This window comes from Giraffa tippelskirchi, chromosome 11 (assembly GCF_054371585.1).
Source record: "Giraffa tippelskirchi isolate mGirTip1 chromosome 11, T2T-mGirTip1v1.2.pri, whole genome shotgun sequence".
NCBI lineage: Eukaryota > Metazoa > Chordata > Mammalia > Artiodactyla > Giraffidae > Giraffa > Giraffa tippelskirchi.
The window spans coordinates 20,402,069-20,428,058 of NC_137285.1; the positions used below are offsets into that span (position 1 = coordinate 20,402,069).

The 25,990-nt window shown below is 44.0% G+C and overlaps 1 protein-coding gene across 2 annotated transcripts in view; it reads left to right on the forward strand.

Annotated features, from left to right (window-relative positions):
- The window catches only part of DNAH10 (dynein axonemal heavy chain 10), a 156,979-nt gene that overhangs the window by 75,172 nt on the left and 55,817 nt on the right, over positions 1–25,990 (forward strand). For both annotated transcript variants that reach the window (XM_081540402.1, XM_081540403.1), the window contains 13 exons: positions 628–786; positions 1,242–1,377; positions 2,092–2,214; positions 4,196–4,330; positions 4,630–4,846; positions 8,994–9,113; positions 10,393–10,538; positions 14,413–14,565; positions 15,905–16,165; positions 18,709–18,881; positions 20,222–20,315; positions 20,683–20,850; positions 21,545–21,733. In XM_081540402.1, coding sequence (XP_081396528.1) covers positions 628–786; positions 1,242–1,377; positions 2,092–2,214; positions 4,196–4,330; positions 4,630–4,846; positions 8,994–9,113; positions 10,393–10,538; positions 14,413–14,565; positions 15,905–16,165; positions 18,709–18,881; positions 20,222–20,315; positions 20,683–20,850; positions 21,545–21,733 — 2,074 coding nt within the window. The remainder of the gene's footprint in view (positions 1–627; positions 787–1,241; positions 1,378–2,091; positions 2,215–4,195; positions 4,331–4,629; positions 4,847–8,993; positions 9,114–10,392; positions 10,539–14,412; positions 14,566–15,904; positions 16,166–18,708; positions 18,882–20,221; positions 20,316–20,682; positions 20,851–21,544; positions 21,734–25,990) is intronic.

Sequence of the window (25,990 nt, forward strand, 5' to 3'; positions counted from 1 at the left end):
TAACACAAGGAATTGAACATCATGAGTTCAAAGGTTTTATGTTACCCTGATGACTGTTACCTCTTACACACTAGTTTTGAAATGTTTACATAAATATGGCATATGCATGAATATATAATTACACAGAGATGAAATATACATGAAGGTTAGCATCTGTTGCCCCCAAAAATCAAAGCCATGTTATCAGTTCAGAACTCACTTATATTGGGGCCACATGTCCAGTGAAAGGCGATTCCCTTGCCTTTGTTAGTCGCTCAGTCATGTCTGACTCTTTTCAACCCCATGGACTGTAGTCCACCAGGCTCCCCTGTCCATGGAATTCTCCAGGCAAGAATACTGGAGTGGGTTGTCATTCCCATCTCCAGGGGATCTTCCTCATCCAGGGATTGAACTCAGGTCTCTTGCATTCACAGGCAGATTCTTTACCATCTGAGCCACCAGGGAAGCCCTCCCTTGACTTTAGTAAAAGCCATTAACAGAGAATGGGAAGCCCAATGCAGGGTTTGGATGGTTTGCATGTTAAATTTTGGATCGGATCCAAAATCTAACCCCCTACATGAGTGGCCTGGATTATTCTAATGTTTTGAGTCTGCCTGAGCCCTGGCTGAGGCTTTTCCTTCTATGTAGGCTTGGGCTGATGACAAAGCTATATATCCTGAACCCCAAGGCTATGAGTGTCATAGAGCTGTATGGCATCCTGGATCCCACCACTCGAGACTGGACAGATGGGGTGCTGTCCAACATCTTCCGGGAGATCAACAAGCCCACGGATAAGAAGGAGCGAAAGTGAGTGTCTGTGTAAGGAGAGGAGAGCCTGGGTGGATTTGTAATGAATTAGCCAAAACTTACAAGTAAAGAAGTAATGTGTAGTATTGTAGTTTCATGCTTGGAGGCAGGTAGACTCAGGAGGCTCTGCTCGTGAAGCTCTAGGTACCACTTCAGCACTGTTCCTGTCTTATCTAATTTCTTCTCCTTGGCTGTGTTAGTCCCCAGCTTACCATGGAGGAAGCTGAGGCCCAGGGAAGGGGAGGGAAGAGCTTGCCTCAAAGCCAGGGATTTGAGCTTGGGACATCATGGTTATCTTATTAGGTCAAATCTCTGGACCAAGTAGGGTGCTCTGTCTCACATTCTGGTTAGAAAACCCTGGGAAAAGATGTTCAACATGAATGGAGAGGCTACACCAAGTTGCATAATGGGAAACCTTCCAGGTGCCATGGCTCACTTTTTTCCGGTTGCCACAGGTATATTTTATTCGATGGTGATGTGGATGCTCTGTGGGTGGAGAACATGAATTCTGTGATGGACGACAACAAGCTGTTGACGCTGGCCAATGGCGAGCGTATTCGGCTTCAAGCACACTGTGCCCTGCTCTTCGAGGCAAGTAATGATGAAAAATAATTTCAAATAGAAGTCTTTCTTTTAATTACAATTTAAAGTGCTTATTTTTAAAAACTTATTTTATTGAAGTATAGTTGATTTGCAGTGTTGTATTGATTTCTGCTGTACAGCAGAGTGATTCAATTATACATTTATATGCATTCTTTTTCATATTATCTTGCATTATGGTGTGAATATAGTTCCCCACACTATACAGTAGGACCTTATTGTTTATCCATTCTGTATATAATAGTTTGCATCTGTTAGTCCCCAACTCTCAGTCCTTCCCTCTCCCTACCCCTTCCTCCTTGGCACCCACAAGGCTATTCTCTCTGTAAGTCTGTTTCTGTTTCGTAAATAAATTCACTTGTGTCATATTTTAGATTCCACATATAACTGATATCATATGGTATTTGTCTTTCTCTTTCTGACCTATTTCATTTAGTATGATAATCTTTAGGGCCATCCATGTTGCTGCAAATGGCATTACTTCATTCTTTTTATGGCTGAGTCGTATTCCATTGTATGTATGTACTACATCTTTATCCATTCACCTGTTGATGGAAATTTGCATTGTTTCCATGTCTTGGCCATTGTAAATAGTGTTGCAGTGAACATTGGGGTGCATATATCTTTTTGAATTGTAGTTTTGTCCAGATATATTCCCAGGAGTGGGACTGCTGTAGATAACACTGATTTTGTTCATTTCTCCAGGTTGGAGATTTACAGTATGCCTCCCCTGCGACTGTGTCTCGATGTGGAATGGTTTATGTAGATCCTAAAAACTTGAAATATCAACCATACTGGAAAAAATGGGTTAATCAAATACAAAACAAGGTGAAAATTATTTCCAAAATGAACTAATAATCATTAGTATTGGTGGCTAATTGGATAAACATAACTCAGAGGGATGTTTGTCACTGAAAGCCATGACCTTGACCTTGACCTGCCCGTGATCTTGAGCACTAAATGTTATCAGTAAGTTGGGTGACAGCACGGAAGATACCCTTATTAGATCTCCAGCAAATTCATAGCAGGTGGGATAGATAGTGATTTTGATAGTCTAGACCAGGGGGTGACAAATTTTTTCTGTGAAAGACAGTAAATATTTTAGGCTTTGGGGGCCATATGGTTTCTTTTGCAACTACTCAACCCCACCATTATGGTATGAAAGCAGCTATAGTACATGAATGGGCATTGCTATGTACCAATAAAACTTTATTTACAAAACAGGTGACAAGCCAGATTTGGCTTATGGATTGCAGTTGGCAACCCCTCATCCAGCCAAGTCCAGTGGTTGAGAGATTTGTCTCTAGGAGGTGTCCGGCTCCTCCTGTCTTTCTCAGTTGGTTGAACACAGTGTGTGAAGGACCTAGTTTGTTACAGAATTGAAACTCAGTGGTTTCAGTTGATCTCAAACACTGTGATATGTCATAAAGCTGCTTAGACATGTGTACTCTCTTTTTTTTTTGGCTCCAGTGGGTCTTCATTGCTGCTCATGGGCTTTCTCTAGTTACAGTGAGTGAGGGCTACTCTCTAGTTGCGGTGCAAGGGCGTCTCATTGTGGTGGCTTCTCTTGTGTGGAGCATGGGCTCTAGGACACATGGTCTTCCTGGTTTCAACTCGTCGGCTCTAGAGCACAGACTCAGTAGTAGTGCACAGGCTTAGTTGCCCTGAGGCATGTGGGATCTTAGTTCCCCAACCAGGGGTTGAACCTGCATCCTCTGCAGTGGCAGGCAGATTCTTAACCACTGGACCACCAGGGAAGAGCCATGTATTGTCTTAATGGTAGACTTCATTGAAAGATTCAGAGGTAAACGTGACAGTCATGTGAAGGCTGTGGCTTGATCACACCTGGGACATCATGACCATACAGGATGCAGCTCTAGAAGGACCACTAGGCTGATGGAAAATTGGAAACTAGGACGCAATTACCCCAGAGAAGAGAGGAGCAAGGGGAACATGTTAGGACCATTTGAGGCACACTGTCATATGGGAGGGGCTTCCTAGGTGGCGCTAGTGGTAAAGAACCCACTTGCTAATGGAGGAGACACAAAAGATCCCTGGGTCACAGAGATCTCCTGGAGGAGGGGGTGGCAACCCACTCCAGTATTCTTGCCTGGAGAATCCCATGGACAAAGGAGCCTAGTGGGCTACAGTCCATTAGGTCGCAAAGAGTCAGACACGACTGAAGAGACTTGGCATTCATGCATGCCATATGGGAGATGACCGCCCATACAAGCCCTTGTATTCATCAATGCCTCTATAGGGAGAGGGACCTTCCATTGCTTTATACTCTTTGTTCAATGGCTGTGGCCACGTTACTTAAATTCTTAAATAATCAGCTCTTTGCCTGTCAGGTGGGACCTTTTATAGCACCTCCCTCCCAGGTGGTGGGATAGATTCTATAGCAATGAAATGAAAGGTTTTGTGATGAAACAGAAGCATATTATAAACGACAAATTTCTCTACAAATATATAGGTGAGTTATCAGAGTTTACTCACCTGATCAATTTTTCATTCATCAGAAAATGTTTCTCGTCCTCTCTTTTTACAAGCACAGCTTCCCATGAACTTCTGTTTGAATAAAGAAACCCTTGGGAGTTCCCCAGCAGTCCAGTGGTTAGGACCTAGCACTTTCCCTGCTGAGGGCCCAGGTTGGATCCTTGGTCAGTGAGCTAAGATCCTGCAAGCAGCATGGCACAGTCAAAATAATAATAATAATAAAAATAATAAAAGAATCTGTGATAGAAGAAGCAGACTGAAAATTAAAATAAAGGAACCCTTGAGAATGCTTTGAATTTCTGCTCTTTTATAGATGGAGCAAGGTTATTTAGAGAGTCTGTTTGAGAAATACGTACCGTATCTCATTGATGTGATAGTGGAAGGAATAGTGGATGGAAGACAAGGAGAGAAGCTGAAGACGATAGTTCCACAGACAGACCTAAATATGGTAAGAAACTATCTTTGTTAGCAAAAAGAAATTCTTCCCTAAAGAGGTTTCAAAAGGGAAGCAAAGAGGTCAGATGGGTAAGATCTAACCTTGCCGGTTACTGACAAGGGAGACTCAATACTTCCTTTCGTGACCACGAGCAAGACAAGATACTGGGCTCCATCTGCCCAAACCAATATGGTGGGCGATATAATTCCCATCGTTCTGAGATCTGGGGTCCCAGGATTTGTGACCAGAACTGACTCTCATGGGGTTGTGTGAAATATATGGGCTCACCCAGGTATTTTCCCGTGAACCAGGTAACCCAGTTAGTCAAGATGCTGGATTCATTACTAGAGGGAGAAATCGAGGACCCCGATCTTCTGGAGTGCTACTTCCTAGAGGCTCTGTACTGCTCTCTGGGCTCTTGCCTCCTCGAGGATGGAAGGGCTAAATTTGATGAATGTATTAAGCGCATTGCTTCTTTGCCTACTGCTGATACAGAAGGGATATGGGCCAGTCCTGGGGAACTGCCAGGTAGGAACCAAACATAATCTGTTTTTTTGCTCAGAATGCTTTTGGTTAGGTTTTTAGAGGACATGACCTTGCTTTTCCATATGTATGCCTGTATGGGTTTCCTAGATTGTTTGCTTCTGTAGAAAAATGCGCAGAGCACCTAGTGGCACCCTCAGGAGAAGTTCAAATGCATAAACTTCAATAGCAGAAGTCTGGATCTTAGTTGCAGCACGTGGGATCTTGAGCTGAAATCTTGAAACTCTTAGTTGTGGCATGTGGGATCTAATTCCCTGACCAGGGATTGAACCTGGGCCCCTTGCGTTGGGAGTGCAGAGCCTTAGCCATTGGACCAGCAGGGAAGTCCTAAAGCCCAGCTCTTTTGGGTGGCCTTTCTTGATGAATCTAACCTTTCCCCGCCTAGCTTAGATGCTTGCTTCCTTCACTCTGTTTAAGCTCTGTAAAATTTTCACATTGTGCTTGTCTTAATTTCTTCTCCTTTTAGCTTCTCTGTTTTTTTTTTTCTCTAAAATTCCACAGCTAATTCAGAGACTTTACATAGCAGACAATCACATGTGGACCCACAGATCGTTTATAGGAAATCATTATATTAAGGTTTAAGTGTTTGCATGAAAAAATGTGCACCCTCAAAGAACCATATATGGTGAAAAGGTTGCATTCTCCAAGAACTATAGATAACACTAGGATCCTTCTTCATCTGTCTCTTAATGACACTTGAATATGACTTGGCAGGGAGACCCAAGTTTTATTCTGTAATCATTACCTGGGCTGTTGATTTTAAAGCTCAAAGTAAAATGATCATAGGTCTTTCTACTAGATAGTCATTGAGCAAATGAAAGATGTTTTAAAAGTCTGTGGTCCTTGCTGGTCATACACACTGAGGAAACCAGAATTGAAAGAGACACATGTACCCCAGTGTTCATCGCAGCACTGTTTACAATAGCTAGGACATGGAAGCAACCTAGATGTCCATCAGCAGACAAATGGATAAGAAAGTTGTGGTGCATATACACAATGGAATATTACTCAGCTATTAAAAAGAATGCATTTGAATCAGTTCTAATGAGCTGGATGAAACTGGAGCCTATTGTACAGAGTGAAGTAAGTCAGAAAGAACAACACCAATACAGTATATTAATGCATACATATGGAATTTAGAAAGATAGTAATGACGACCCTATATGTGAGACAGCAAAAGAGACCCAGATATAAAGGACAGACTTTTGGGACTCTGTGGGAGAAGGCAAGGGTGGAATGATTTGAGAAAATAGCTTTGAAACATGTATATTACCATATGTGAAATAGATGACCAGTCCAAGTTCAATGCATGAAACAGGGCACTCAAAGCTGGTGCACTGGGACAACCCAGAGGAATGGGATGGGGAGGGAGGTGGGATGTGGGTTCAGGATGGGGGACACATGTACACCTGTGAATGATTCATGTCAATGTATGGCAAAACCCACCACAATATTGTAAAGTAATTAGCCTCCAATTAAAATGAATTAATTAATTAAAAAAAAAAGTCTGTGGTCTTGGGACTTCCCTGATGACCCAATGGCTAAGACACTGTGCTCCTAATGCAGGGGACCTGGGTTCAATCCCTGGTCAGGGAACTAGATCCCATGTACTGCAACTCAGAGTTCTCATGCAGCAACTGAAGATTCTGCATGCTGCTGCTAAGACCTGGCGAAGCCAAGTAAATACATAAAAATAAATAAATAAATAAATATACATATATATATATATATGTATATGTATATCTGCTTTCTCCCCAGAAGGCAAGTTGTAGTTTAAAAAAAAAGTCTGGGGTCTTTTGGGGGCTAGTTTTCTTGTACTTTTTCAGAACCCTGAGTCTCCTTTCCGGGGGGAACTTCCCAGTTATGCTGGCTGCATGCTCCTGCCACTTGCAGCTTCACCCCTCGCTCAGAGACGATGCTGATCCCGGTCTGGTCTTTCGCCTTTAGTTTGCCCTCAGCTTGAGGACTTGAAATGGCCCTGTAGGCGACCCATTTCCAAATGCCTTCTGCATTCAACTCTAGCATCCGGGTCCCTTGACCTCATCCTAGCCCATAACACTCAATACTGTTCTGTCTACATCATAGTTATACCTTCCGCTCCCCACCCATCGTCAGCTTCTGTGACTCCTGCCACATATGTTCTCAGTTGGCCTCGTGGGGACTATCCCCTGCCCCTCCCTGTCTTCCTACCACCTTCTGAACCTTCTAAATCCTTTTCTGCTGCCCTGTTACTTCAGTCTCTCTTGCCTAAATTTCCTGGTCCTCTTGCCTAATTTTGCCCTTCTGTCGAATCTGTCTAAGATAACCCAAGCCTGCCTTCTCTGCCTCCCCAGGGCTTGAATGGTACTGAGAAAATCACTATGAAGACTGAAAGTGAAAATATTAGTTGCTCAGTTGTGTTTGACTCTTTGTGACCCTATAGACTGTAGCCAGCCTCTTCTGTCCATGGGGCTCTCCAGGCAAGAATACTGGAGTGGGTTGCCATTCCCTTCTCCAGGGGTTCTTCCCAACCCAGGGATCAAACTCCTGGCACCTCCATAAATTCAGTCTTGAATTTGAACTCCCTCTCCTATCCCCACAGGGGTAATTCATTTCCCTTTTCTCCAAATCTCCACCAGGCCCTCGCCCCTATCTCTGCAGATGACCTTCCTCCTTCTTTGAACAGGAAAAACCCACACTGTCAGATAAGAATTTTTCCAGCCCCTATCTTCTCTTGCTTCCTTTCTTAGGGGCAAGGAGACCCTCCTCTTGGCCAAGCTGAGCGTGCCCTGAGCTTTGAGATCTGCTGCCTTCCACCTCCTCAGGCTCCTGGCTTCACCAGTTTTCTCCTCTTTTATATTTTCATTCTGTCCATCTCTACCAACCCCGTCCCACTGGCTCTTTGACATGTTCCAGTAAAGCCTTCCTAATCCTAGCCCCTTCTAGAGATGTCTCTCTGCCTCTTCCTTTTTTTAAAAAAAATTATTTGGCTGCACCGGGTCTTAATTGTAGCATGCAGGATCTTTAGTTACAGCGTATAGGATCTAGTTCCCCAGCCAGGGATTGAACCCAGACCCCCTGCATTGGGAGCTCAGATTCTTAGCCACTGGACCACCAGGGAAGTGCCTGCCTCTTCCCTTTTAAAGCCACATGTCCTGAAAGATTGTCTTCGAGCTACTTCCTCTCTCATCCCACTGCTTCTCAACCATCTGCCTCCCACCTCCCTTCTGCACATCTCCACCCAAACTGCTCCCAGCCAGCACCCGCACTGACTCCTTGTTGCTGAATCTGATGGCCTCTTCTGATCTTTGCCTGCCTGACCTTGCCCCAGTATCAGGTGTGGTGCTACTTTCTGCCTTCTTGAAAAGTCTTCCTCCATCCTGCTCCATTCTGGCCACACCTGCGAAGTTTCCTTTGTTGAGTCCCCTACCTTGGCCCCTCCCTCACATCAGGATTTGATCCTAGACCTTCTTTTCAGTCTTTGTGTCCTCACTGAGCCCTTTTCACCTTGCTCACATCTCTGACTTCCAGAGCCTGACTTTCTGAGCCTTCTTCTGGGTTCCCTAGTTTGGTTATATGTAAATCTATCTTTCTTCCTTTCTTCTTTTTTCCATCCATCCATATTTATCTATCTCTATTTACCTATCCCATTGACAGAGGAGTCTGGCAGGTCTGTGGGGTCACAGAGTCGGAATGACTAACAGTTTGGGCTTCTCTGGTGGCTCAGACTGTAAAGAATCCGTCTGCAATGCAGGAGACGTGGGTTCGATCCCTGGGTCAGGAAGATCCCCTGGAAAAGGATATGCTACAGATTCCAGTACTTTTTCCTGGAGAATTCCATGGACAGAGGAGCCTGGTAGGCTACAGTCCATAGGGTCACAAAGAATCAGACATGACTGAGTGACTAACACTTTCACTTTTCACCTATCCATCCATCCTTCCATCCATTTGTATCTGTGTATCTATGTCTATTTATATTTATTCATCCATCCATCTTTATCTATCTCCATCCATCCATCTGTAGCTATCAGTTTATCCAATTAAGTTGCTCTCCAGGGAACAAATAGCATTAGTTCATTTCAAGCATGAGCCAGAGCTGATTCTGTATTTCCATGTCCCTGATCAAAACAAAACTGACCACTTTTTATTACAGGTCACCTTCCAACCTTGTATGACTTTCACTTTGATTCCACACAGAAGAAATGGATACCGTGGAATCAATTAGTTCCGGAGTATGTTCATTCCCACGAGAGGAAATTTGTTGACATCCTGGGTACGTGAGAACTGAAGCCTCGGTTAAGCATATATGGTTCTCATTCTGTGTGGAAGGGTAGAAGATCCTGCGGTCCCAGTGGAGCTCTCAGTCCCACCCAGAGTGCTGGTTGGGAGAAACTGGGGAACGTGAGCCATGGGTTTTGCCAAGAGGGTGGCACTTTGGATTCCTTTTATGTGCCTCTGGTTGTGAGCATCTTCAGATGTCTATACCCCTCAGCTCTTTCACCTGGCAGGTGGATCCTCCCTGCCAGGGCGGGTGGCAGGGCTTGAGGTGGGTAGGGTGCTCCTTTGCTTCTGCTCACTTTGCACAGGCTCCCTTCTGCCCCGTAGAGCTGGCTGGGCTTGGGGAGGGACGCAGGAAGGAGGGAAAGAGGAATGACTGAGGCAGCATTTTGTAAGAGATGCTGCCTTGAGAAGTCGTGTACTATTGATATTGTGTATTGAGCTGTATGTAACATGCACATCTCTGGCTATTTGGATATCATGGAGGCTCAAGATATTCCACAAAACGAATATCTGATTTTGGTTGGTATAGAGTTCTTATAGAATGAAGCATACTTGTTTTCTCAGGAACCAATCAGGATTTAAAACTGCCAGTGTAGGAGTAAGCCAGACTTGACTAGGAGGTTTGATACTCTCTTCAGAGGAAGCTGAAAAAAGTGAAAGTCTGTCACTAAGTTGTGTCCAACTCTTTGAGACCCCATGGACTATAGCCCCCCAGGCTCCTCTGTCCATGGGATTTCCTAGGCATGAATACTGGAGTGGGCTGCCATTGCCTCCTCCAGGGGATCTTCCTGACCCAGGGATCGAAGCCACGTCTCCTGCTTGGCAGGCTGAGCCACCTGGGAAGCCCTCAGAGGAAGTTGTTGGTCAGGAAACAAGTCTTGATAAGTGACTTATGCAGCAGAGATCCTGGGAGTTTTCAATATCCTGAGTATAAGTCAGAATTGGATATTGAAACAGTTTGGGTTTTCTACACTTGTATGCGATGATGACACAGCTGTATAAATGTATCAAACTCCTCAAATTATACACTTAATATTGGAATGAATTTTATGGTCTGTGAATTATACCTCTGTAAAGCTATTAAAAATAATCATTAGGCATAGTGAACTTCTCCAAAGAAGATTTCACTCATACATATGTTTTCAAGGTCACCTCTTGGGATTTTGCTGATGATTCTTATGGGATTTGTGGGATCCTGGGAAACTTCGGGCTGCCCGATGGGCACCTTCTTGGTGTTTCTGTGACGCTCTCATTCTTTATGTGTTCTTTAGTTCATACAGTGGATACAACCCGTACTACCTGGACACTGGAACAAATGGTTAAGATTAGGCAGCCTATTCTTTTGGTTGGTGAATCTGGTACATCCAAGACAGCCACTACCCACAACTTCCTGAAAAACCTGAATGAAGAGACTAATGTAAGTCATTATTTGTATCTGTCATCTATGGGCAAATAACAAATTACGCCAACACAAAGCAGTTCATACAACTAATACTATCTCACAGTTTCTGCAGATCTGGAATCTGGGGGTGGCTTAGCTGGTTGTTCTAGCCCAGGCTCTTTCATGAGATGGTAAAGCTGACCAGGGCTGAGGTCATCTGAAGGCTTGACTATGGCTGGGGAAATCCTCTTTTGAGATGTTCGGTATCAATTCCCCACCATGTGAGCCTCTCCAAGCACTGCTGGCATACTCTTTACTTTTTCCTGAAGATTATTTATTCATTTATCTATTTAATGGCTGCACTGGGTCTTGGGTGCTGCACACGAGCTTTCTCTAGTTGTGGCAAGCAGGGGCTACTTTCTAGTTGAGGTGCATGGACTCCTCATTGCAGTGGCTTCTCTTGTTGTGGAGCACAGGTTCTAGGATGTGCAGGCTCGGTAGTTGCAGTGCATGGGCTTAGTTGCCCCACGGCATGTGGGATCTTAGTTCCCCAACCAAGGATCGAACCCGTGTCCCTTGCATTGGCAGGCAGATTCTTAACCACTGCACCTGCTGTTGTCCTCTTGACCTGGCAGCTGACTTCCCTCAGAGTAAATGTCCAAGGTAGAAAAGCAGATACTACAATGCTTTGTAGGATCCAGGAAAACACACACCATAACTTTTGCCACATTTTGTGGATCACAGAGACACTACTGTGGCCCACTCTGATGCAGCATAGAAGGGGGCTACACAGGGTGTGGGTACCTGGAGGTGAGGATGATTGGGGGTCATCTTGAAGGCTGGCAGTTACATTCCTCATCATCATTTTGTGGTTATTCATTTCCTTCCTCCAGCCATGTGCCAGACGTGGGAGGGTTTGGGTACTCTGGAGCAAACGACAGTGAACAAAGCTATTAAGGTCTGCCCTCATTAAGAGGGGAGCCAGACATGAAAATGAACCATGCACGGAACATGATCATGCAGAACGTGCCAGGTGCACTGAGATGTTAGGAAGGAGGGTGGTGTTTCTCCTTTCTGTGTACTCCGAGTGGTCCTACATGGCCCACCTGCTCACTGTTGCAACTCTGCTGGTTTTAAACAATTTTTATTTGATTTTTTTTTTAATTTGCAGCATGTGGGATCTTTTGTTGTGGCATGTGGGATCTAGTTCCCTGACTAGGGATCTAACCGGGGCCTCCTGCATTGGGAGCTGAGTCTTAGCCAGTGGACCATCAGGGAGTGCTAGTGCTAAGTCGTGTCTGACTCTGTGACACTGCGGACTGTAGCCCACTGTGCTCCTCTATCCGCGATATTCTCTAGGCAAAAATACTGGAGTGGGTTGCCATCTCCTCCTCTAGAAGGTCTTCCCGACCCAGGGATCGAACTCACCTCTCTTACTATTGGCAAGCGGGCTCTTTACCACTAGCGCCACCTGGGAGACCCCATTCCCTGCTTGATGTTTTATAACCAAGTAAAGACTCTTATCTCCTCCAAGAAGCTTCCCATGATTTTTGGGATGTCCAGCTGTCACATACTTGTCCCCAGTCCACGCACTTACTCAGTTCCTTGTTAACGTTGTCCATCTTTGAGGTTCTTGACTCCGATTCTGGCCTTCTGGAACCTCCAGGCAGAGAAAAGCTTCCCACTGCTTTCCTCTCTGACTCTTCCTTACTCCTGTGCTTTGTGTGACAGAGGGGCTCCGGGAAATCTCGTGACCCTCTGGGGTAGGGAGTGGTCAGCCTGGGTTTGCGTTGGGCACATAATGGATGAGGACAGGATTGGGCCTTGCTGCCCCCAAATGGATGGTCAAGCTCACTCATGTCCTGGCATGTGCAAACATGGTTATTTAGCTTTAAGAATGCCATTCTGGAGGGCGCTCAAGGAATGTTTACAGCCAGAGGGGCCTACAAGTTCATGGAGTCGGGCAAAGAAAATCTGACTTCAGTAGCCCCACCCCCACCAGCCTCTGCGCCCCTCTCCACCGAGACTCAGCCGCTGGTGCTCATAGGCCCAACAAGACACATCCAGGGACTTTCTGGGCTGTCCAATGGTTAGGACTCCATGCTTTCACTGCGGAGGTTCAAGTCCTGCTCAAGGAACTAAAATCCTGCAAGCCTCAAGGTGAGACCAAAAAAAAAAAGACACATCCCAACATATTCACAATAAAGACATGCACGTTTATTCTCAGATGTTCAGGTCAGGTGTACCTGCACTCGTGGGCACCGAGTAAAAGGGTGTTATCTAAGGCAGTGGTTCTTTTTTATTTATTTATATTTTTGGTTGCACTGGGTCTTTGTTGCTGCGTGCGTGCTTTCTCTAGTTGTGGCAAGCAGGGGCTACTCTCTAGTTGTGATACACAGGCTTCTCATTGTGGTGGCTTCTCTTGTTGCAGAGCATGGGCTCTAGGCACATGGGCTTAATTTCCCTGAGGCATGTGGGACCTTAGTTCCCTGACCAGGGATCGAACTCATGTCCCCTGCATTGGCAAGTGGATTCTTAACCACTGGACCCTCAGGGAAGTCCCACAGGGCTTCTTAAAGTATGGTCCCTGGACCTGCAGCGTAAGCATCACATGAAAACTTGCTTAAACTGGGACCTACTGAATCAGAAACTCTAAGGATGGGAACCCATTGGGCTGAGGGGCAAGATCCCTCCAGGTGGTTCTGATGCATAATTAAGTATGGGAGCCACTAATCAGTGATCTGTCATTAATTGCTCCAAGAAGGGGTGAGGGAAAAACCCCAAGTACATGTGCATGAAAATGTCTACCCCACAGAGGGATCAGGGGCCCTCCCTCACCTTTCTCTCAGCAGTTACTTCCAAGGACTGATGAGTGGTTTTTTGTGTTCTCTTTAAAAAAATTTTTTTTTATTGAAGTATAGTTTATTTACAATGTTGTATTAATTACTGCTGTAGAGCAAAATGACTGTTTTATACACACATATATAGTTTATATGTGTTTATATACACACATATATATACACATGTATAATTTCTTTATATAGGCTTCTCTGGTGGCTCAGACTGTAAAGAATCTGCCTGCAATACAGGAGAATTGAGTTCGATCCCTGGGTCAGGAAGATCCCCTGGAGAAGGGATTGGCAACCCACTCCAGTATTCTTGCCTGGAGAACTCCATGGGCAGAGGAGCCTGGTGGGCTACAGTCCATGGGGTAGCAAAGAGTTGGACACGACTGAATGATTAACACACACACACACACATATATATATATGCACTTTCTTTTTCAATACTCTTTTCCACTGTGGTTTAATCACAGGATATTGAATATAGTTCTCTGTGCTGTATAGTAGGACTTTGTTGTTTATGCATTCTGTATATACCAGTTTGCATCTGCTAAACCCATGTTTGTGCTCTCTTTGACTTATTTATTAAGATGTAGCAGGCATGATAGTAATTTATATTTGAATATTGCTTTGTCATTTTGAAAACACTTCGGTATGTTCCATTTGACTTGATAAAAATCACTTGTGAAGTAGTCCAAGTAAATGTCATTAAAATCATCTTTCAGATGAGAAAAAGGAGGCTCTGAAAGCTTAAGCAATGGTTCTGAGGTCACCTGGTTAGAACTGTGTAGACCCAGTCCCTCCCACCCCAACTAATCCACATTGCCCCCCAGTCCACACTGTTCACCTGGCAACTAGTTATTGCCTCCTACAACCCGTCATAAGGGAAGAGGAATTCTTGCTTTAGTGTTAAAATATATAATGAACTTCAGACTCGTATTGGGTTGCAAAAAAAATTAGTTCAGATACCAGTGAATCTGTAAAATAGATGGTAGCTTACAATCAAATATTTCATGTAGGTACCATGAAAAAAGACCATGTTTTGGAATAATCTCTTTCTGTTTCAGATTGTGTTAATGGTCAGTTTCTCCTCCCGTACCACGTCCATGGATATCCAAAGAAATTTAGAAGCCAGCGTGGAAAAACGAACCAAAGACACTTACGGCCCACCCATGGGGAAACGCCTCCTGGTGTTCATGGATGACATGAACATGCCAAAGGTTGGTGAGGCCGAGGGGGTGGGGTGGGGGGGCAGTGGTGGGGCCGTGTAATGGGTCTGTGCAAACATGAAAGCATCTGTTTTTATTCTGCACAATATCTGTAGGGCCAGGTTACAGCGAGCCAGGTTAGGGGACCATGTGACTGGAGGGACTCTTTCCTTAGATGCATTGCTTAGTTTCTCCAAGGATTAAAGCAGGTAGTAGGCAGCCTCTGAACTATATTCAGTGTACATAGTTCAGTGTATGTTTGAGTAAGTGGTTCCAGATGAGCTATACTTTAGATAATAATTACTGTTCTCAGTCCTGTAGGTGTCCATGGGGTCATAAAAGAGTTAGACATGACTGAGTGACTGAGCATGCACACATACATGGGAAGTGTAAGGGCAGGCACTTCCTAAGAATTCCTCTAGATTTACCAAGGAAAGGGAATGTCCACAGGCACCATGAGTTTGTTTCTGGGGCCAGAGCCTAAGAGGTGCAAAGTTTTCTTAGTACTGAGATTGAAATTTATTATCATGTCTGCAGAACCATTTCCCCTACCAAAACTGTATCTTCCAGATGGACTGTTTGCAAAGCCAGGATCCATGCGTCCATCCATGCATACATGCAGGCATCCATCTATCCATCCATTCATACATCTATCCGTGCATCTATCCATCCATGCATCCATCCATCTATCCATCCATCCATTCATCTATCCATCCATTCACCCATCATCTATCCATCCATCCATCCAACTCTCCATCCATCCATGCATCTATCCATACATACATACATACATACATCTATCCACCTATGTTTATATCCATGCATACACCCATCTGTCTATGTATCTATCGATCTATGCATCCAGCCAGCAATCCACACACTTTTTTATCCATCCATCCATCCATCCATCTAATTGGCATATTTATTGAGCATCTCCTATGGGGACTGGTGCTGTGAAGTGATGAACAAAATATATGTAGTTCCTGCCTTCAGGGAGTTTATAATCTAGAGAGGGACACAGATTAAAAAAAAAAAAAAACCAACTACAAATGAATATACGGAACTGCAAACTTTGAGAAGCCCAGTTAAACCCAAACCAGAGTGCTCTGAGGGTGAAAGGAGAGATGGGATTTAGCTGAAATGAAAGTGAAAGTGTAAGTTGATCAGTTGTGTTGATCAGTTGATCTTTGTGACCCCATGGACTATACAGTCAATGGAATTCTCTAGGCCAGAATACTGTGGTGGGTAGCCTTTCCCTTCTCCAGGGGATTTAGTTGAGATGGTCAGCAAAGTTATTACTGGGTTCTGCTTTACAATATCACTCTTCTTCCTTTTCTTTAAAATAATTGAGGTGGATGAATATGGCACACAGCAACCAATTGCCCTGCTGAAACTGCTGTTGGAAAAAGGCTACTTGTACGACCGGGGGAAGGAGCTGAACTGTAAAAGCATCCGAGACCTCGGCTTTATTGCGGCAATGGGGAAAGCCGGAGGAGGCCGCAACGAAGTCGATCCGAGATTTACTTCACTCTTCAGTGTCTTCAACATTCCCTTTCCTTCTGAGGCATCTTTGCACTTAATTTATTCCTCCATCCTCAAAGGCCACACCTCGGTAACTTTTTCTTTTTTTTTACATATAGAATGAATCTATTCTTTTTTTTCCTTTTATTTTTAAAAATTTTTCTTTACTCATGTATTTTTGATTATGCTGGGTTTTCGTTGCTGCATGCAGGCTTTCTCTAGTTGCAGTGAGTAGGGTCTTCTATTGTTGAGGAGCATGGGCTTTAGGGTGCATGGGCTTCATTAGTTGCTATGAGGCGTGTGGGATCTTCCTGCACCAGAGATCAAACCTATATTCCTGCATTGGCAGGCAGATTCTTTACCATTGGACCACCAGGGAAGGCCTATTCTTTTTTTTCTCCTTCAAACTTTTAACTTTTTAGTTTGTATTGGGGTATAGTCGATTAAAAATGTTGTGGCAGTTTCAGATGAACAGTGAAGGGACTCAGCCATACATATACGTGTATCCATTCTCCCCCAAACCCTCCTCCCATCCAGGCTGCCACATAACATGGAGTAGAGTCCCATGTGCTATACAACAGGTCCTTGTTGGTTATCCATTTTGAATATAGCAATGTGTACATGACCTAGGGAAGTCCTATTCTTTTTCAAATTCTTCTCCCATTTAGGCTGTGGGTAACTTGACTTAATTAGAAGTCTAAACCAGAGGGCCTGGTGTTGGGTAGAAACTTGGTAGCAATGTATGCATTTGGCACAGTAAGCACAAGGCCTAGAGCCCATGGTGCTTTTAGAGGCCCATGAACATGTTTTAATTTCTCTCAAAATCAGAAGAAAGGAATCAATCTAATCCAGCCTGGATTATATTCATCTTTATACCGAGTTAATCACAATATATATAAGGTAATATATTTAGTTATAATTAAGTAATAAAAGAATATGTAAGTATATATTTATATATAAGTAATATATTTTTATGGAGGAAGTGGCCCATGAAGGCATAAGTGCCTAGAGTGCATGGAAATCATGGTGTGGCCCTGAGTTACACAGACCACCTTGAGTGACAGCAGTGAACCAACTAAAGGATGTGGGCTCTGGAGTCAGTCCCCATTCTGCTCCTTGGGCAAGTCCCTTGAGCTCTCTCCTATGCCTACCCTCATCCAGAATAGGGAGATAATGCTGGTACCAGCCTCCCTGAGGTTTTGAGAGAATGAAAGGAGAAAATGCATGTAAAGTGTGTGGCACAGTGCCCAGCACACAGCCGATACTCACTAGAGACTAGTTACCGCTGTTACATCACCATGATTTACATGACCTCTACAAATGGGCTTCCCTGGTGGCTCAGACCCTAAAGAATCTGCCTACAATCCAGGAGACCCTAGGTCAGGAAGATCCCCTGGAGAAGGGAACAGCAACTCATTCCAGTATTCTTGCCTGGAGAATCCCATGGACAGAGGAGCCTAGTGGGCTATGGTCCATGGGGTCACAAAGAGTCAGACATGACTGAGCAACTAACATTTTCACACTTTACAATGGAACCCCTTCATTTAAATAATGACCTCTGATCCTGGCATTTCTCTTCTAAAGCAAGCTTGCTCACTCAAAGTCTTGAGGGACAAGGCAAGAAAGATAAAGGTATGGGAAGGCCAGATGTGATTGGTGAGCACCTGGCATGTTCATGCCCTACCGCAAGCCATTCGCTTCCAAAACTGTGAGGTCTGTGCAAGTCACATCAGTCTCAGATGGAAGGTTGGTTTGGGGATTTGGTTTCATATCATATTGACTTGTCCGTTAATATGAAAATCTGGGGAAACAAAAGCAGATCAGATGATTAGTTTCTCTGGTCCTTACATTTTTTTTTTTCTTACCTCCTCACAAAAAAATTATGATGGGTTTTCCCTGGTGATTGGTCCAGTGGTTAAGAATCTGCAGTGCAGGGGACATCGGTTCAATCCCTAGTCTGGGAGGATCCCATATGCCACGGAGCAGCTAACCCTGTCAGCCTCAACTGCTGGGCCTGCGTGCCTGGAGCCTGTGCTCAGCACTGGGCGGGGGGTGTGTGTGAGGGGGAGCCACTGCAGTCGGGAGCTTGAGCACCGCAGCTCAGTCGTCCCCACTTGCCAAAGCTAGGAAAAGCCCCAGTGCAGCAACAAAGACCTAGCACAGCCAATAAGTAAAATAATAAATAAAGTATGTTTTAAAAATTATAGAAAAATTCATGCAATGTAAGGATAGCTATTAAAACTGTTTTAAGTACACAGTTCAGTGACACTTAGTACTTTTATAATGTACAACTATCACCACTGTCTAGTTCCAGAATATTTTTATCACTCCCAAAACAGTTGTTCCATTCTGTCCTTCAGCCCCTGACAACCACTAATCTGCATTCTGTCTCTATGGACTGTCCTATTCTGGACACTTCTTATCAGTGGAATCATCCAATATGTGGTCTTTTGTGTTTGGCTTCTTTCAGTCAACATGATGTCTTCAAGGTTCATCTACATCGTATCCTGTGTCAGTGTTTTGCTCCTCTTCCTGGCCAAATCATATTCCATGGTATGGATGGACCACATTCTGCTTATCCATTCATCCATTGACAGACACTCGGTGTGGGGGGCGGGTCTTTTCATTCTGTAGGTGTTTCATGAGAGCATCGTGGCTATGAGTGACAAGCTGACATCCTGCACGTTGACTCTTTACAAAAACATTGTTCAGGATCTGCCGCCCACTCCATCCAAGTTCCATTACATCTTTAACCTTCGAGATCTCTCACGGATTTATAACGGTCTTGTCCTCACTAACCCGGAACGGTGAGTTTCGTCTTATCTTACTGAAAGATGCCTCATCGGTATGATAGCTTCTCTTATTCTTTTAAGACAGAGGAGCTATCAGGAAATGCGATGTGAATCCGTGTGTCAACTAATTACCCAGTGTCTTTTTGTTTATGTTAAATGGAGAACAGAGTCAAATGCTTGGTTAAGACTTGATGCCTCTTGAGCCCTTGAGTTGAAGGTTGGGGAAGCCAAGAGAGGCAGGTGTGTGGCCAGGTGGACAGGTGTGTTCAACCCAGAGGTGGGGATGCTGTGCCGACCATTTGTTCTCAGTTCTAAAGGTGGAATTTGCCCAGTGGAGCCTTTCACTCATACAACTGAATTGTTTCCAGTTGCCAACTGGTTATATTTTATGTGTCTTTGGGAGAAGTTAACCACAGAGGACAGAAGGGATTTAAGTCTTGGTGTAGAAATTTACTCATAAAAACTAGATGAATTGTGTATTTACATTAATGTATATTTCATCTATGTAGATTTTCAGGAATGTCCCAATTTTGTGTATTTACATTATGAATCCACAAAATATTGAAAAATGAATCAGGAACTTTCCACGTGCCCACAGTGACTCTCAGTGCCCTTGAAAGGTTCAGAATGGCAGTTCAGGAGGGGGCAGGTCTGGGTATTTAGGAGTGGAGTGAGGCCTCTTTGCCAGAAACCAGAGAAAGACCCAGAATTGGGGTCAGGTAGAGCTGGTTCTTAGAAAAAGGAGCTGCCAGTGGCTCTGCAGCTGATGTTAAATTCATAAATTCCAGTGAAGAGGAGTCCCATCAAGTTCTCAAGTCATTTACATCACTTGTAAATAATGTTCTTTTTTCTCTCTGCAGCAGGAGGAGCTATAAATGACAACCTTATAGTCTTTACATTTAAATTGTTAGTGTCCATCAAGTTTTGGGCTTCCCTGATAGCTCAGTTGATAAAGAATCTGCCTGCAATGCAGGACACCCTGGTTCAATTCCTGGGTTGGGAAGATCCTCTGGAGAAGGGATAGGCTACCCACTCCAATATTCTTGGGCTTCTCTTGTGGCTCAGCTGGTAAAGAATCTGCCTGCAATGCGGGAGACCTGGGTTCGATCCCTGGGTTGGGAAGATCCCCCGGAGAAGGGAAAGGCTACCCACTCCAGTATTCTGGCCTGAAGAATTGGACACTGAGTGACTTTCACTTCACTTCACTTCACTAAGTTTCAATTAATATGGAACCAGGGTGGGTGGGTGCGTGGGGGACTATAGATATGTCCTTTTCTGCACCCTGTATAATCATCTGAAAATAGTAGCATCCAGCCTGCTCTTCTGTGGCTAATATTGCCCCTTCCATCCTGTAGATTCCAGACGGTGACCCAGATGGTGAGAGTCTGGAGGAACGAGTGTCTGAGAGTCTTCCATGACCGGTTGATCAATGAAACAGACAAGCAGCTGGTCAGTACATTGAAAATGTACCAGCAAATGCAAAAAACAAACAAACAAAAACACCCAGAACTCAAAACAAACAAACAAAAAGCAAAACTCTAACCACAAAATTTGTCTCTGGGAGAAATGAAAAAGTACAAAACAAAAACCCAATATTTTTTTAATGTATTTTTTTATATGGTACTTTACAGAAAAATAGAGACTAACAATGGAAGGCAATAGATAAAGGAGGGTGGATTGTTAAGTACTTTGCAGCAAAGGGGAAAAAAATCAAATGCAAATGACTTCAGATAATCCTAGCTTATGCTCTTTTTCTGACAAGTCTTAGCACATGTGTGGTGTGAGTTTGGGTCCTGAACTGGTCTTGTGTTGTAAGGTCCAGGAGCACATAGGAAACTTGGTCACGGCACATTTTAACGATGACGTGGAGGCGGTGATGAGGGACCCCATCCTGTTTGGAGACTTCCGGACAGCTCTTCATGAAGAGGAAGCACGCATTTACGAAGATATTCAGGATTATGAGGCAGCCAAGGCTTTGTTTCAGGTGCGGACAGGGCTCACTTCTCCCAGGATTACGTTACTTGGGTGCTCAGGAGGTGGAGCTGGGGAGAACGCCGTGCCTCTGTCTGTAACTTGGGGATGTGGGCTTGTGTCTAATCCAGTGGTGTCCACGTCCTGTGGTGCATGCGAATGACCTGATGAATTTATTCATTCAGACCCCTGGGACCCATCCTCATGCGTTTCCCTTCATCAAGCCCACGGAAGGTGCCAGGGTTCCGGTGCACACCCAACTTTGGGAACCCCTCATCTGACCCCCTAATGTTCATTTTCATCTTAATTCATAAGGCCAGCTTTGTGGTCATCTTTGGCTTACTGCTGGCCAATCACAGACCAGCAGATTGAAATCTTTTTAAAATGTATTCAATTTAATCAATTTATTTATTTTGGCCATGCTGTACAGCATGAGGGTTCGTAGTTCCTCAATCAGGGATTGAACTCATGCCCCTTGCATTGGAAGCTCAGAGTCTTACCCACTGGACGCTTGGGATGTCCTGCAGATCAAAATCTTGATTGTGAAAGCTAGTCTTGTGAACTTGAATGATTTAATCATTTCAACCACTATGGACATTCAAAACAGTCTCTCCTCCATTTTTAATCTCTCCTGCACCGAAGAAAGAGTCTGTCTCTTAAAAGTCAGTGGTCCTTAAAAAAAGTGTTTTTTTTGGTCTAAAATTCAGGAAATCCTTGAAGAGTATAATGAAAGCAACACCAAAATGAACTTGGTTCTCTTTGATGATGCTCTGGAGCACCTGACCCGAGTGCACCGCATCGTTCGAATGGACCGAGGCCACGCCCTGCTGGTCGGGGTCGGGGGCTCCGGGAAGCAGTCTCTGTCCAGGCTGGCTGCCTTCACAGCTGGTTACGAGGTGAGCCAAACTCTCTGCTAGAAAATGGCTTTGCTGTGCCAATTTCTGCGGTTAGTAGTTCCTGCAAAAATTCGAATAATCTATTACAGATCATAACATGATGCTTTCACGGAGTATCAGATGGTTTTTTTTGGGGGGGATCGATATTATTTTAACTGAATATTCAAAGCATCTAACTATTGTATTGTTTTTGGAATGAAAGTTCGAGAGTCAAAGATGAGCAAGTCTTGTGATGTGTAATGTGTGATATGTGCTCGTGTAGAGAGGGTCTTGGCCCAAACCTTCATGGACCCAGTGTTCAGGGTTGGCGATGTTGCTAGCTGTTGTTTCAATACAACCACCATGCACAGTTCTGGGCCATTCTTAGAATCTTCAAAAAACAATTAAACAAACAAAAAAATATTTTTATTGCAATACAATTCCAAGATCATATAATTTATCCACTTAAGGTATGCAATTCAATAGTTTTTTTATGTTCAAAAGGCTGTGAAACCATCACATTCAATTTCAGCACATTTTCTTCATCCCAAGAAGAAATCCCAAGCCCCGTATCTTCCTGTTCTTCCAACCCCTCAGCCCTAAGACATCATTAATGTTTCTTTCTCTCTTGACTTTCCTATTCTGGGTTTTTCATACAGTAGGATCTCAGAGCATGTGGTCTTTTGTGATGCCTTCTTGCACTTAGCATAATGTATCCAAGCTTCATCCCTGTGTCAGTGTTTCATTCCTTTATGTGGCTGAATCATGTTCCATTGTATGGTAGACCACGTTTCAGTATCCATTCATCCACAGACAGTCATTTGGATTATTTCCACCTTTTGACTACTAGAAATTATGCTACTATAAACATTCATGTACAGGATTCTGCAGGGACATATATTTTCATTTGTCTTGGGTGGATGCTAGGAGTGTAGTTGCTGGGTCATAGGGTAGTTCTCTGTTGATCCATCTGAGAAACTGCCAGATTGTTTGCCCAAGAGGCTGCACCATTTGACATCCCCTCAGCACTGTGTGAGGGGGGGCCCTGTGTCTCTACACCATCCTCAGACTCTTACAGATAGTCCTGCAGTGCCCACAGGTAACTTGCCAGCCTGGCCCATCACCGTGGAGACATGCGTCCTGCAATGAGACTCAGTTTTGAAGAAGAGTCAACTCTACTGCTCACCATCCCCACACACCCTCCTTAGTTCTTTGGTATCTGAGTCTGTTCGTAACTCGGGTCTTGCGTTATCCTCGATGCCTCTGCTTTTGCCTATTGTTTTGCTCTGTTTTTATGATCATTTTCTTTTGAAATTGGGAAGTTAGAGGGTTCAAGGGTATATGTTTTTAAAAGATTTTTGACCCATCACACTAGATTTCATGTTAGAAAGGTGAATTCGTGGTGGAGTGTGCCTCCTTGAAGTGGAAGTAAAAAGGGCCAAGGGACTCCCCTGGTGGTCCAGTGGTTAGGACTTGGCTCTTTTACTGCAGGGGCACAGATTTGATCCCTGGTAGGAAACTAAGATCCCACTCGCCTCAAAGGAGGGCCAAAAAATGGGGGGGGGCCTGGGGATGGAGGAGCAGGGGAGAAGCAAAGCACTTTTAATTTTGTCCATAACTTTGTTAAAAATAGGTTTGAAGCATATATATGAGTTTGGGGTTTTTAGCAAATGTTAAATATGGGTGGTGGGTGCAGTGGCATTCTATTATTCATTGTATGTGGTTTATTACTCTTTGAAAGAATTGAGAGTCTTATTTATTTATTTATGGCTGTGCCGGGTCATCAGGCTTTCTCTAGCTGTGGTGAGTGGAGGCTACTCTCTAGTTGCAGTGCATGGGCTTCTCATTGTGGCGGAGTTGTTTGTTGCAGAGCACAGGCTCTAGAGCACATGGGCTTCAGTAGTTGCCACTCGAGGGCTCTAGAGCCTGGGCTCAGTAGCTGTGGTGCATGGGCTTAGTTGCCCCACAGCATGTGGAATCTTCCTAGACTAGGGATCTAACCCAGGTTCCCTGAAATTGGCAGGCAGGTTCTTAACCGCTGGACCACTGGGGAAATCCTGTATTTGGTTTATTTTTCAAAATGTCCTCTTTAACAACCAGTCAGTCTCACAACAAAGGATTAAACTGATTTATTCTACCAGCAATGGCCATTTCTCCCTACTCTGCCAACACTGTGTACTGTCATTCTGATATCTGCCAATATTATAGGTGAAACATATCATAGTTTAAATGAGGCTTTATTTCTTTGGCAAATAGTGAAGTTTGAATAGCCTTTTAATACATTCGTTAGACATTTGTCTTTTCCCTTTAGGGAGTTGTCTCTTTATGTGCTTATTGATTTGTGAGAACTCTTTACATAGAAGAGCAGTCACCATTAATTCAATGAATCTCATTTGTGGTATTTCAAAAATATTAACCTTTTGTTGAAAGTATTTCTAAACTAACTTGTTGAAAGTATTTCTAAACTAACTTAGAAATATAAGTTAGTAAAATTGTTTTTTACTAAACCAACTTAAACTCTAAACTAACTTAAAGGTTGGTGTACCTTTAAGATTAGATAAAATACGTAGTCAAAATCATCCATTATTCAAATGTAATTGGTTTCCTGATATTTTCTACATTTTTCTATAAGCTAAGACATTAACCTCTGGGCAAGTTGACTTTTCTGTTGATTTGTCCTGGTAAAACTGGGTCGTGGTTGTGCATCTTGAGTTCAAGAAATGGCAGAGAGGATATTGGAGGGACAGAGAAGGAGCAACAGGATGTATTGGGTCATCTCTGTGTCCTGGGAAGTGGAGGGGCAGTTGGGTAGGGGGACCAGAGAACTGCTCATGCTAGGGGTGCCCGGAACTGTCGAGGCCGTGTGAAAGCTACACTTGGGGAGGTTGAAGGGGGTCTGCAGGTGGCGGGTGGAACTGGAGGCCAGATTACATTTGGCTGAAGGGCATCCAGGTTGCCCTGAGTTTGTGTGTGTGACTGTGTGTGAGAGTGTGCGGATGTGCAAGTTTATGTAACTGTGTGTGTGAGAATGTGTGTGAGTGACTATGACTGTGAAAGTGAGTGACAAACTGCCTGTGTACCCGTAAACATAAAAGTGTGTTGAGTGTGTGAGTCACCATGTGAACATGTGTGGCTATGAATGTGCATGACTGGTTGTGTAAGTGTGAAAGAGGCTTTGTGTGTGTGTGTGTATGTGAATAGAGGGAGAGAAGAGAGAGGAAATGAAGGATTTTTCTGCTACCATAAATCTGAGCTGTTTTAAAACGACTGCTCACAGTTAAACTTCTACACATATGAGCCGGAGGAAATGCTTGAACAGAAAATACTCGGCTTATGTGTGTGTCCTTATTTCCATTTATATCTATTTTGTGTTTTCTGGGCTCCAAAATCACTGCAGATGGTGACTGCAGCCATGAAATTAAAAGACGCTTACTCCTTGGAAGGAAAGTTATGACCAACCTAGATAGCATATTGAAAAGCAGAGACATTACTTGTCAACAAAGATCCGTCTAGTCAAGGCTATGGTTTTTCCAGGGTCATGTATGGATGTGAGAGTTGGACTATAAAGAAAGCTGAGCGCTGAAGAATTGATGCTTTTGAACTGTGGTGTTGGAGAAGACTCTTGAGAGTCCCTTGGCCTGCAAGGAAATCCAACCAGTCCATCCTAAAGGATATCAGTCCTGATTATTCATTGGAAGGACTGATGCTGAAGCTGAAACTCCAATACTTTGGCCACCTGATACGAAAGCTGACTCATTTGAAAAGACCCTGATGCTGGGAAAGATAGAGGGCAGGAGGAGAAGGGGATGACAGAGGATGAGATTGTTGGCTGGCATCACCGACTCAATGGACATGGTTTGGGTGGACTCCAGGAGTTGGTGATGGACAGGGAGGCCTGGCGTGCTGTGGTTCATGGGGTCGCAAAGAGTCGGACACGACTGAGCGACTGAACTGTGTGTCAGAGGATTTTTGAATTTAATATTTTTTTAATTGCTTCTTGTTCAGTCTTTTTTCTTTACACATCTTCTCACAATTTATCTCATTTTAAATGAGCTCACGGTGACTGTGGTGGTGGTTTAGTTGCTAGGTCGTGTCCAACTTGCGAACCCATGGACTGTAGCCCGCCAGGCTCCTCTGTCCATAGGGATTCTGTACCCACACCCCTTTCCTCTGTTGCATGTACCATCTCTGCCTTATCTACTTCCCTATAATTCAAATGACTCTTTTTTTTTTGCCACATCTCATGGCTTGTGGAATCTTAGTTCCCCCACCAGGGAT